The sequence below is a fragment of the Olea europaea genome, chromosome 16, assembly GCF_002742605.1.
Source record: "Olea europaea var. sylvestris chromosome 16, O_europaea_v1, whole genome shotgun sequence".
Taxonomy (NCBI): domain Eukaryota; kingdom Viridiplantae; phylum Streptophyta; class Magnoliopsida; order Lamiales; family Oleaceae; genus Olea; species Olea europaea.
The window spans coordinates 15,809,446-15,822,493 of NC_036252.1; the positions used below are offsets into that span (position 1 = coordinate 15,809,446).

The 13,048-nt window shown below is 30.8% G+C and overlaps 1 protein-coding gene across 2 annotated transcripts in view; it reads left to right on the forward strand.

Annotated features, from left to right (window-relative positions):
• Positions 1-9,230: 9,230 nt before the first annotated feature.
• The window catches only part of LOC111412265 (transcription factor LHW-like), an 8,266-nt gene continuing 4,448 nt past the window's right edge, over positions 9,231-13,048 (forward strand). Inside the window, exons 1-6 of one of the 2 annotated variants that reach the window (XM_023043120.1) lie at positions 9,231-10,034; positions 11,251-11,472; positions 11,568-11,649; positions 11,942-11,983; positions 12,056-12,115; positions 12,409-12,971. In XM_023043120.1, coding sequence (XP_022898888.1) covers positions 9,940-10,034; positions 11,251-11,472; positions 11,568-11,649; positions 11,942-11,983; positions 12,056-12,115; positions 12,409-12,971 — 1,064 coding nt within the window. In that variant the 5' untranslated portion in view covers positions 9,231-9,939. The remainder of the gene's footprint in view (positions 10,035-11,250; positions 11,473-11,567; positions 11,650-11,941; positions 11,984-12,055; positions 12,116-12,408; positions 12,972-13,048) is intronic. The other variant, XM_023043119.1, reaches the window with a different exon arrangement.

Sequence of the window (13,048 nt, forward strand, 5' to 3'; positions counted from 1 at the left end):
AAAATGAAGATCACTCAAATCCAATTTCATCAATATTATTCGATTAATTCATATGTATAATTTGATTGTGTCTGTCTATAGTCAAGATTGTCAAGCTCTTTGTCCCAATCCCATTGTGATATTATCTCAATTGTAAACCCAAATAAATTTCATGTCTTTCCGTCATATCTTCCCTTTTGAATTGAAATGATGTTATTGCATTTTTCTGCTCACTTTTTTGTTTTTTTTTTTTTTTACTGAAATTAATTGGAAAAGTAACTTTAACAACTCATGATAAATGTTTAGTATTATTTTTGCTAATCATCATTATGTAAACGTCAAATAATGGTTATTAGTATCTAAACTTAAGAGAAGTAGTCAATACTTGACTCTTTATTTAGTTAAGGTCTTGAATTATTTGGCTTAGGGACTCAATACTAGAGTTCAAGAATTCAATAAGTTTAGTTATTAACTTGATAAGATAATCGTTTCACTGGACTCATTTAACTCAAGAATCAATATCTTATTAACTCGAAGGCAAGCACTCGAGAACTTAATAATTTAGTAGCTAGAAAATAAAGAGTAAAAAATGACTTTGTTTCCTATGTATTATCCCCATGGACAATATACTCTATACATAGGTTCTGATAGGTTCAAGTGTGCTTGATACTCATTTCGTTAGTTTGAAATGGCATATATGAAAACAAAGGTTTCTACTAAGGTCCTGGATCACTTAGTAAGGCCTTTAGCCAACATTAAGAAAAATAAATTAAAGCCTCCGTTTGGGTACAAATTTATAAATGGTTTATAAATTTAATTAAATATTAATTCCAACATCACATTCATAACTACTATTCATTAATTTCACATATTTCATGGAACTAACTATTATTCTTCTTATTATTCCTCTTTATAAATTTGCATAACGAAAATCTTCTATATTGTATTATTCATCCTATTTCTTTTGAGTTCCAAAATCATACTGCATATGTTCATAAAACTTTGTATGTCTAGATTAATAATTTTTTTAAATAATAGAACTTATAAGTTAAGACAAAATGCTGATGTATATAAGCGTTATAAAGTGCCACAAAAATTTAATCATAAATAGATGTAGACGAGAAACTAATGACAGAAACATATTTGCTTAACAAAATAGAGCTAGGAATATCAAAATGACCATTAATTCTAGTTTGAAATAAGAAAATATTGATAATACTCTTATGTAGGGAAGATTTCGTATTTAAAAGATTGTTTAAACCATAAATCAAATTAATATAGCATTCTAGTTTATTGAAAATAAGAAAAACAAAATGGATAACTGGAGCATGCCTTCACTTAGAATGACAATCTTAGTGCAGAACATTATTAATCAAATTGGTAGGATAGTGTCTAATTTGTAATTTGTATAGCATGTTAGTGCTAGAATTTGTTTGCATAAGATGCCTCGTCACTTTCAAATGTTGTAATTCGTCATGTACTTTTTTGTTTCATATGTAATAATGCCTGTAGGTGAATCTGAGCCCTCAGTGAAGTCTTGTATTGATTATCTGTAACTATCATCATGCATGAGTAACCTTTGCAATAGATGAATAAATAAAATAAGAAAAACAAAAGAAGATTAGTAATTTTGCTTTCTTTTTGTTAAAAGTCAGTGGGCCAATGCAAAAGGTAAAATGAAGTACCATTAACAAAAACCAAAAGTTGCACTTTAGTCATGTGCATCCAACTTGCGTACCATCTTTTTATGTTTCATTATTTAATTACTCGAAATATAGGTACCAGTCTTTCCTATATAAATTAACATGATCGTTATTTGACAAGCTTACAAATACTTAATATTTAAAGAACTTTTTATCCATTCATGACTCACAAGTACTATTCACTTCTTTCAATTAATAATTCACTTGATCCATTGATTAATAGTTACTTATGTAATTGTAATCCTCGTCAATTGTGCGGATTATAATTCTGAATCAAAGATTGTTATTAAAATACACATTAATTTATATTAATCTAAACCTGCCTCCACCAACCATATGAAATAAAGTTTTTAAATTTATTTAAATAACTTGAAGTACAATAGAATAGAAGAATCATAGTTTCACAATCATCTAAGAAAGTCATTTCATTTACATATTAACAATTGTGTGAATTATTTTCTAAGTTAAATAAAAAGGAACAAACAATAACTGCATTGTCAGCTAACCACAGTCACTGCGTATTTTTTTAAAAAAAGGATTGGTATACTCAAACTGCAGATATGATACCCCTTGGAATAAATTTCGAGGAGAATTCCTTACGACTTAACCATTAAATAGGGTGAAGATTGAAGAAACATTATGCATTTGGGAGCAGACTACGTTGCAACGTAGTAGGTTCTTTTAATCGTAATTGTTGCTGTACTACAAGCTTTTGCATTTAGGCCTTATCAATGTGCAATGGTCGGATCTCAATGTCCCTCCTTATGACGATGTTTTCAAATTTGGCCAAATTACATAGCTTGCGACTTGTGTTGACTTGGGATTAGCAACTGTTTGTGCATATGGTGCTTGATAGGCGAGCAAGCATGGTCATATCGAACCTTTTCGTGTGCGTGTAGTGCCATTCAGTGGCATGACATGAAGGAAAATTATTTCTATTAAAAAACTGCGTTTTTACTTCTTCATTCTTATCAACAAGCCTTTTTTCTTGTGCCCCACAGGTAAAAGAAATGATTATCTTGTTGAATGTGAAATGACTTGAACTTTATTATACCCCATTTGGTTTAACTATAAAAGTCAAATAAAATCTAAGTTAAAGTTAAGAGTTAATTTTAACTACGTATAACATGGAATTCGTAACTTTTTAATCACACGTTCCATCAACTTTTGTTAAAATTCACTAAAAATTTAATTTTTATCTAAATCAAACAAGAGTAAGTAACTAACATATTCATTAGGTAAGCTATGCACCATATTTATGTACAACTTGACGAGTTCAGCAAAATAAACTCTAGTATATTAGACTAGTGTTTAAATGTGCTCGTAACACGTAAAAGGCAAAATGGAAGACCCTTGGAATGGCAAATCATGACGCCCTAACCATAGGGGAACAAAATGGGAATATCATTACCAAGGGAAACCCCAAAATTGGTTTCGAGGTAACATGCATTTAGGGGCTCAAAGCAGCCTTGTCTCTCCCGAGAAAGTATTAGCGTACCAAAAATATTCCCTCTATTTTTGAAATTTTAACTAACAAAATCAATGGTTTTCTCAATTTTTCTTGATAAATATATAAAAATCCAAGGATATACATTAAAGTGTGATCATCAGTGACGTAAGCGTGATATAATATAAAGCAAGTATTTCATTACTAAGGTGACAAAAGCTTAATAATTAAATCACGTAAAAATAATTAGAAATAAATGAGTTCTATTTATAATTTAATTACGAGTATTGCTAAATATTAGTGTAGCTTGAGCAAAATATTAAATATTTACGTGCTATTTTTTGTAATGCAGGGACCAGAGTATTCATCATAAATTGAGTAATATATTATGGTTAAAAAACCGAGTTAAATATATACTGAACAAATAATACATATACAAATAAGAATATTACGATTTTGCAATTTTATAGTTTTTTCAGGTATGCATAAACTCATCGGTTTGATATTTGGAAATGAGAGGTCTTATAATTTTATTTATTAATACCTTATTTTAATTCCTTCTAATTTGGTTATTTAACTTGGTTTGTTGGACCACCCTAGTTGGCACCTTAGATATAATTTAAAACATGTATGAATTTATCCACAAAAATGTGATTTAGAATATATACTACCATTTAAATATCGGGACTTCTAGTTAATGAATGAAATATTTGATGATTAAACAAGAAAAAACTATATACATTTAATAAAAATATTATATTTGTTATTTCGTATAGTGATGTTCAAAATTGAACATTATATCGAATGAAATTTGATAGCATTTATCAAGCAAAATTCAATTTATGTTTCATCATGCCGTTAAAAAAATAAAAATAAAAATAAATATTGCAATAATGATAAAAGATAGTTTACTAGATTCTTGTATAATCTCATTACCCACTTTTTACCAATAATGATCTCACTTAGTTGGTCTAATGTTCAAAGATCTCAATCATTAAGAAGTGGTGCAAATGGAGCCAAACTTGTCAATCCCCCCATCCCCAATCAAAGAATAAAATAAAATGAAATAAAAAATAAAAATATAAGGGAAAAAAGGACAAAAAAATAAAGTAATTTTCTAATTATATTTCAATAACCGGCTTGACTTTCTTGCAAGGTATATGCTTGAAGGGAAGAACTTACATAATGGATCCCAGACTTCGTCCACCCAAAAAATAGGATAAAACCACTTGTGACTAATGGAAGTTCTCCATTTTTTCTTCTTATGATTTGTCCAAAAAATGCGGTTTGTACAAATTCTATAGAAGGATTTAGCACGAATTCAAATCGAGACTTCTTTTTCAAATCTTTTCATGATTGTGAAATTGATTAATGAGTTTTAACGTTTTATAACCAAAATTGTCTTCATCCATTCACAAGAAAGCAAATTGATACATTAAATAATTATTGATATCTAACTATGTGTTTCTGAATCCCATCCAATCTACATTACAAAAAACAAGTAAATTGTAAAATCGCAATACAAAATGAGCAATGTAGTCAGGTAATAATACATCAGTACTTAAGTTACGCTTGATTTGCTATATAAGAAAATGTAAATTTACATAATTAGGTTTAATTTTTGAGTTTGCCTTACTATTGGACCCTGCCATGTCCAAGTTTTATCGAGGACGAGGGAGTGGAGTTTGGAGAAGGACATGTTTATGCAACGGTGATAAAGAGTCTTGGAACTAGATAGAATGCGTTGAGTCTTGGAAAAAAATTCATCATGCTTATGATTCAAAATGTTTATAGTTGAGACTTAACTTTGTAAAGACCGATAAGATGAGTCCAAAATAAAGATATTAATAGGTCGAGTTGAGCCTCACAACTTGCCCCCGTCAAATTCATCTCGACCTACCAAGCGACCCAGCTCACTTTACCAAATGAAGACTTGACTTGACCCACAAACACTACTAAAAAACAAAGTTTTAGGCACGGATTTTCGATTCCTAAAGCCTCAATATCCGTTGCTAATAATTTTCACCAACAGAATATTTGCAACCACAAATTCGTTGGTAATTTGAGGGTCGTTGATAGTTACTAATGAATCATACCGTAGGTAAAGAGTAAACATTTTAAAACAGATTTTTCATTGGTAAAGTGTGAATATTTTACTAATGGAATTTTCGTTGGTAAAAGTCTTATCCAATACCAATCGACTTTTCGTTGGTAAATGTCTACCATTACAATTGGTAAAAATCAATGTTGCAAATAACCGTATGATAAAAAAAAATTTATTTATTATTATTATTAGTATTATTTATTTAATAATTATAATTTTTATTTTATTTTTAGCCAACTGAATTAAAAGGCCAAAATATTGTTTAACTCCTTATTGGACCACAAATTTATAGAGGGCAACTACATAGATATTGTTATAAACTTTCGATATGGGATAAGTGAATTATTTTTATCAACGGATAATCCATTTTTAATTACCAACGGAATATCTATTGCTGAAAGATCAAAATGTTAAACGGTTATATTAGGCATGGAATATCCGTTGGAAAAGAGATATCATTTTTACTAACGGATAATCTGTTTCTAATTACCAATGGAATATCTGTAGGTAAAAGATCAAAATGTTAAACAGTTATATTAGGCACGGAATATCCGTTGATAAAGAGATATCATTTTTACCAACGAAAAATCAGTTGCTCATTATTGTAGCTAAAAGTGAATTATTTTTACCAACGGATAATCTGTTTTTAATTATCAATCCGTTGGTAATATTCGGTACATCACCTACGGAATATCCGTTGGAGGAAGATCCAAATGTTAAACGATTACATTAGGCACGGAGTATCGATTGGTAAAGAGATATCATCTTTACCAACGAAAAATTCGTTACTAATTATCGTAACTAAAAGTGAATTACTTTTACCAACGGATAATCCGTTTCTAATCACCAATGGATTGCATCCGTTGGTAAATTTCCATAGGTGAAAAGTTGTTTTTTAGTAGTGAAACTTATCCCTTAGTGGGTGAGCCAATCTGGTGGGCCAATTTATTTATCTTTTTTTTNNNNTGGGGGCCAATTTTTTTTTTTTTTTTTTTTTTTTTTTTGGTGTATGAAAAATACATTTCATTCACCCATTATGAATCAACTCATGCGAGTCGACGAATTTAATACCCCTAATACAAAACTAACTGTCACATTGGGTCACATTGTCATGCCAAGTAAAATATTATTATAACTTTAAACACATAATATATTATCTCACATTTATCTCTTGAATTTAATGTGTTCACTATTAACTCTAACCATGTATACAAGCCACATCTTTTCTTAAAATGGTTAAAGAACTACAATTTCCCTTCACACACAAACGATCAAAATTATGTCTGCGTTGAGTTTGCCTTCATTTATACAAATCTCCGTTATTATCAACCCATATTTGTTATTCCTAGGCATTAGGTAACTAGGGAAATTTCATTTTAGCTTGTTGGCGTGTAATTAGAATGTACTAACTCACAATTAAACAAAAAAAATAATTACACACAAGGTATATATACCCTTCAACTAAAGCACAAAAAGTAAAACTTCACATATGCATGCACTTACTCAACTATACCTAATTATTAACTAAAAAGTCAATTTTGTAACAAATCAGCAGTCTTTTAAATGATTACTTATAATTAATCCTATTTGGTAATTAATTTATTCTAGAGCAAGTATATCCTGAAAATAAAGAAATATAAATAGTTGACTTCAAATCATTATTAAAAATCAGATAATAAAATCAAATATGATGTGATTTATTTATTTATTTATTTTCTATCAATCCTGCAGTTGAGAGGCCTCTAATTTGATATGGTATTTTGCATAATTTAATCAAGAGGCAAGGTCAATCAACGATAATGTAACTAGGGCAACAACTTATCTACTTAAGGGTGGACAGAAGTTATCATAATCGAACTAGAACCACATCAAAATCGACCTGTTAAGTTCGGTTCTACTTAAATTCTAATTAGTTATTGGTAATTAATTCCAGAATTGACCGATTTCGATCCGCTTTTCAATTCTAATACCAAGAACTAATAAACCTGATCTAAACGTAAATTTTTTTTACCTTTTTTTTCCTCCCTTTTTAATGATGGCTGGTGCAATGCACCAACTATTTTACATTTTTCTTATGAATTTCACCATATAGTACATAAAGTTCATATTCAATTTAATACAGTGTTTTTTATAAATTCAAACAAAAGGATTCATTAAATTTGTTATATGTAATTTTAAAATAATGAGATGCTTCTATTTCCAAATTGACATTTTCAGCTTCTCGAATTATAAAGAAAATATAAGCGACATCAAGCATATGTTTAAAGAATTTATTCACGCCAATGGTTAAACATTTTATGTAATTTGTCATGTTTAGTTAAACTTGAAAAACACAAATCGTGAGTATCCATGTTAATTGTTCTAATGAATAGATGATGATGAATATATGTATTAATTAAATAAATATAGCTTAAAGAACTTGTATAGTTAGGCAATTCATTTGCATTGGCTACTGAATTTGTGAATTTAACATGTTACAGGATGAACCATATTAGATCGAATCGGATGATTCGCTTCTAGTTTGTTTCCATATGGTTCTATAATTAGAGATGGAACTAGTTTTATTTTCAAAATACTTATTGGTACACGATTCAAATCTCTTTAAAATCGGATTGAATCGGATCTGATTAGATTGCACTCACTACTAACTATAACAACCAGTCGGTACAATTGCAAATGTTAAGCTTTGTATGGAAAATTCAACAATCACTTGAAAAGGTAAAGAATCAACAGTCGAATAGGCAAAAAATCATTTAGCATTTTTTTTTTTTTGGGATAAGATTAAATTAATTTAAGTTAGTCAAACTCCTTTTTTATTTTTTTTAGTACATTCATATGATCCATAACTTAATACCTACTTAGTATTCATATATTGCGTAGGATATAGAATTCATAATACTTGAAAGCACTCCTAAACGTGCACTTAACAAAACCTAATTTTATACAGTTTGTTCTAAATAGCAAAGTTTTTCATAATGTGAAATTTTGTTCTTAATATTTTTTAAACCTAGACAGCTTAAATTTTTCATAAGAGATTGCTCAACATATGCAGAAAATCAAAGTAAAGAACTATTTGTGTTCATATCTTTTTTCTCTCTTTTGTAAAGAAATAAATCAATCAGTAATAAATCATCTATCAATTTCCTTATAAAAAAAAAGTTTTTTTTTTCAAATTTAATGAATAATTTACACTATTAATTGAATTAGTTAGTTTATATTTTCGTCGAGATCTTCCTAATCCTTTTGAGAAAGGGAAAATTAAAAAAAAATACAAACAAAATTATGCAATAATAAAGTAGCAGAAATATAAAAAATATTATTAACAACAATTCATTGGAACCCTATATCCCTAATAAAAAAAAATTAAGATATATAAAAAAATCATAATATATATATGTTTAAAAAAGCCAGTTATAATTTCTCTCTCACTTTAGAAATCCTTTTTCTTTTTGAGTTGAGCACTCCGCTTCTTTGATTTTTCCATTGGAAAACACTTCTTGATTAAATATTCTTACCCCTTCACCTCGCACCCCACCCCGTCCACCAAAGAAATTACCGTTTGATAACATTTTATTCCATGGAAAATGTCACATTCGAAGAATCCATTTTCTACTTTGGATATTTGATATAAAAGTGGANCCGTTTGATAACATTTTATTCCATGGAAAATGTCACATTCGAAGAATCCATTTTCTACTTTGGATATTTGATATAAAAGTGGAAATGATATACAAACATTTAAAACATATTTTTGGCCAATTTCATGAAAATCGAATTTCTATGATTTTGGTGATTTTTTCTTTTTCGACTTATATGAAATTAATTTGTGTTTTCTATCTTTACTGTCAAACGGCCCCACAGTTGAAAATGACCAGAAAAACCGACCAAAAGACCCACAAATGGCAGAATTGCAATTTCCTTCAAACTCCATCCTTGTTTCCAGTGCGCTATTCTCATTGATTAATCATCACGTGGCTCAATTTAGCACACTTCCCCCATCATCTTTCTCACTAGGAAAAATCACACATTAAAAGAGAAACCACAGTTCACAATTCACATTTCACAGATTCACATAAAGAAAACGCAGACACACAGTGGCTTAAAGTTTTGCTCTTTGAAAAATTTTCAGCTCAAGAATCACTGCAAGCTGTGATCTTTTCTCACGCACTAGTATATTAGAGTTTTACCTAGTTATATAGTCGTAACTGTTCAAATCTTTTTCTTCTCAAAAAATGGAGAAAATTACTGCTTTGGTTAACTTTGAGCTCAGAGCTTGTGGGATAGTGTAGAATTCTATCATCAAAACCAAAGGTTTCTTGTGTTTTTTATTTAAAAATTTTCTCTTCCTTTCCCTTCTCTCCTCTCTGAAGAATGGGTTGCAAGTGCATGATAGTTGGGAATTGGGTTAGATTGAGAAAAAGAAGTGGTGGGTTGAGAACTAAACAGGCAGGGCGTGCATCTTGCAGAGGAGCTTAAGCTTTAAGCCTTGTTAATATATCGAGGAAAAAGAAAATAAAAAAGGGAAAGAAAATGTTTTCCGTCTGGGAGGACTAATCATAATTATTTTCCCCTATCCTCTCTGTTCTGGATTTGATCTCCTGAAGTAGTGAATTTTTCTTGGCACATCCAAGATTATTTTATAATTCTTCTGTTCATTGGTGCATGTTGTTGTATACTGATACTGCTGCATTTGGTAACTGTTTGCAATGTGGTATCTGTATAAAGATGTTCTCAAGACCCTTTGTGGAGTCAACCAGTGGGATTATGCTGTTTTCTGGAAAATTGGTTGCCAAAACCCCAAGTAAGTTCCATAAAAATCAAAATTTTTAATTTTTTTGTGAAAGAATTTCAAGAGAACCACCCCCTTAATTGGGATTTTAGTATTGTTTTTCAATTAATCATGATAAAATTTATAAATTTTTTATAAATGTTACTGTTTGATCTGTGCATTTTGGCAGTTCCTTTAGGCTAATTTGCATGTAATCATTTTTTCTTCTTCTTGGAATTTTGTGCTGAGCTTTGTTATTGGAAAGCGAATGAAAATAAAAGAATCCCAATCTGATGGTACTTACTTGCTCAGCTCCAGCAAAACAGGGAACCAAGTGCAACTGCTGAACATTCAGTGTTCAGTCCCTATCTTTGCCATATTTTTTCCTTGACCAAATTAGATGATAATATTTAAGTCATTTGATCTGGTTCATCATTATTGGCTATGTTTTAAAGCTTCCTAATCTTTAAACTAGGTTTGATTTTAAGTATAATAGATTGGTTGGATTCTGTTGCCTTGTTGTTGCTTTGTGATCTAGTAGTAACAGTCAATTTTATCTATTTTTGGAGTTTTGTGGGTTGTCCGTTTGCTTTGTCTTGGAGAATCTCATGAAATCCTTTCTACTTCTATGATTTCCAATGCATAAATTTGTTCATTTCTAATACTCTCTTTCTCGTTTGAATCTATATATGCTTAACTTCTTGTCTTCAACAATTCCAGGATTTTGTTTCTTTCCTCTATTTTTTTCACAGTCAGCCACTAGAAAGGATACATGAAATTGGGAGATTACAGTTATATATCAAAGTACCGTGATTTTTTGAGAAGTAAATATGTAAACAATGAGGCCTTTTGAGAAAAATCAATACGAAATATTCGAACCATATTATATTTCCTGCTAATGTGAGAAAATATTACGCTTGCGTTGAAGGAGATTGAATCCCTATGTGATCAAGAACTAGTGCAAATTGAAATATCTCGAGTTATCCCTCTGGTGCACAATAGCCAAACTATAACATCGTGTGTCTCAAACCAATATGCACTATATGTAGACTTGCATGTATGCACATGTAGGTATTTTCAAACCAACCATTTATCTTCTGTCAATCGATATGATTTGACTTATCAAACCTTTGATTTTCCACAAATGGATAGCATACTAATATTAAAATGTTCCAACATTTGATATAGTTTGGATTGTGTTTCTTGGAAGATCCAATATTCTAATTTTGACTGAAATTTGATTTGGCAGGCTTTTAATATGGGAAGAATGTTATTATGCACCCTTACCATGTAATGGACTACCAGGGATTTCCAGAATTGAGAATCCAAAAATCGGTTACAAAGATTATAATGATTCCTGGGTTTCAACTGAAGATCACGTTTTACAGCCCAGGGTTCAAGCATGGAACAAAGTGCATGTGCTTGTAAACCAGATGATGTCGGACAAGCATGTTAATATTGTAGGAGAAGGGTACTACTATGGTTACTTGCATTCCTTACTGTTTTTGAGATTTCGAGGGAGTTGCATGGAGCTCGATTTAGTTACATTATGATTTTGTTTTCCAGACTAGCTGGAAGGGCTGCTTTTACTGGTAACCATCAATGGATTTTTTCTGAAAATTTTACTAAAGAACCCCATCCACCAGAGGTATGGTATAAGAGGCTTCTGTTAGTGCATTTTACATATGCTCTTGCATCTAAACCGCCTTAAAATAAAAGTTATGTATGCTTGTTTTATGCTGTTAGTACTTCTTCATTGGAAGTCTGCCTATTTTAAAGTTTGAATTAGGTTTGGCTAGCCTGTAAGCTCATTTCAGTTAAAATGAACTGCTCCAAAATATACACAAGAGAAATTCATTCTGGAAATTTGTAAGATTTATAAATAGTGATCTGCATTATGGAGCACAACAGTAAAATTCCCCTTCCTTTTTTCATTTTAGGTTCTGAAAGAGCTGTGTCAGCAATTTTCTGCTGGAATGCAGGTATAAATATTCACTTTGTTTTTGTTTGCTGTTCTGTGTTTTTTGTTTCACTGATTCTTTGCTTTCTATCAGACAGTGGCAATTATTCCCGTTCTTCCTCATGGTGTTGTTCAACTTGGTTCACACTTGGCAGTAAGTCTTCTTTTTCTTCACTCCCACATGTCTAGTCAAGGGAGACTTTTATAATTCAAGATCTTTCTACATGCGGTGAAATTCCAGTATGAAGTTCATATTACAGCAAACGAAGCCTTATTACTATTTATTAATAAACTCGGGTGGTCATATTTTTTTCTTCCCCTTCCTGATGTCTCTGAAAATCCCAAGTTAAATTTTGCTTTTGAGTCCAGTAATACAAATTGTGCATAATTCTTAGTATTTTGTGCCATTTCTGGTTCTTGATATAATGTAACTGTCTTGCTTCTCAGATAGTGGAGAATATGAGATTTATAAATGATGTGAAGAACTTGGTACTTCAGATGGGATATGCAGGTGGTGGATTACTATCTGATAATTATACAGCAAAAGAACTTTCTTCAGAAACAAGGGTATCAGAATGTCATGTAAATTTTACTCCTGGAGACATTTATCTTGGATCGAATACTATGAACCCTACTCCTTCCACTACTGAAAGTTACATCTATGCTGGAAACTCGGCTCAGACTTCTGGATTTGTCAGTCAAACATCTTGTTCTTTAGCAAGACAAATCCAGAATCATCTACAGTCAAATGATGCTGCATTTCAAACCTCGAACTTGAATGGAAATCATGTGAAGCTACACGATAACCATGAGGAATCAGAGCTTGTTTCGGCAGTTAAGTTCAACTTTAATTCCAAAAACCAATTGGTGCATGCGGTGACAAAAGCTGAAGTCATCACCTCAAATCCTGAAATATGGCTGAACCAACAGGGTTCTCTGAATATCCCAAGGTCCATATTAGTTCAACAACCATCTTGCAGTTCATCTACATTAAATAATGGCAATTTAAGATGGGCAGAATGTCAAATATTGTCGGGTGATGGAACTCAAGGCCATTTTTCCAACCAAAATGTGTCCACTGGCATTC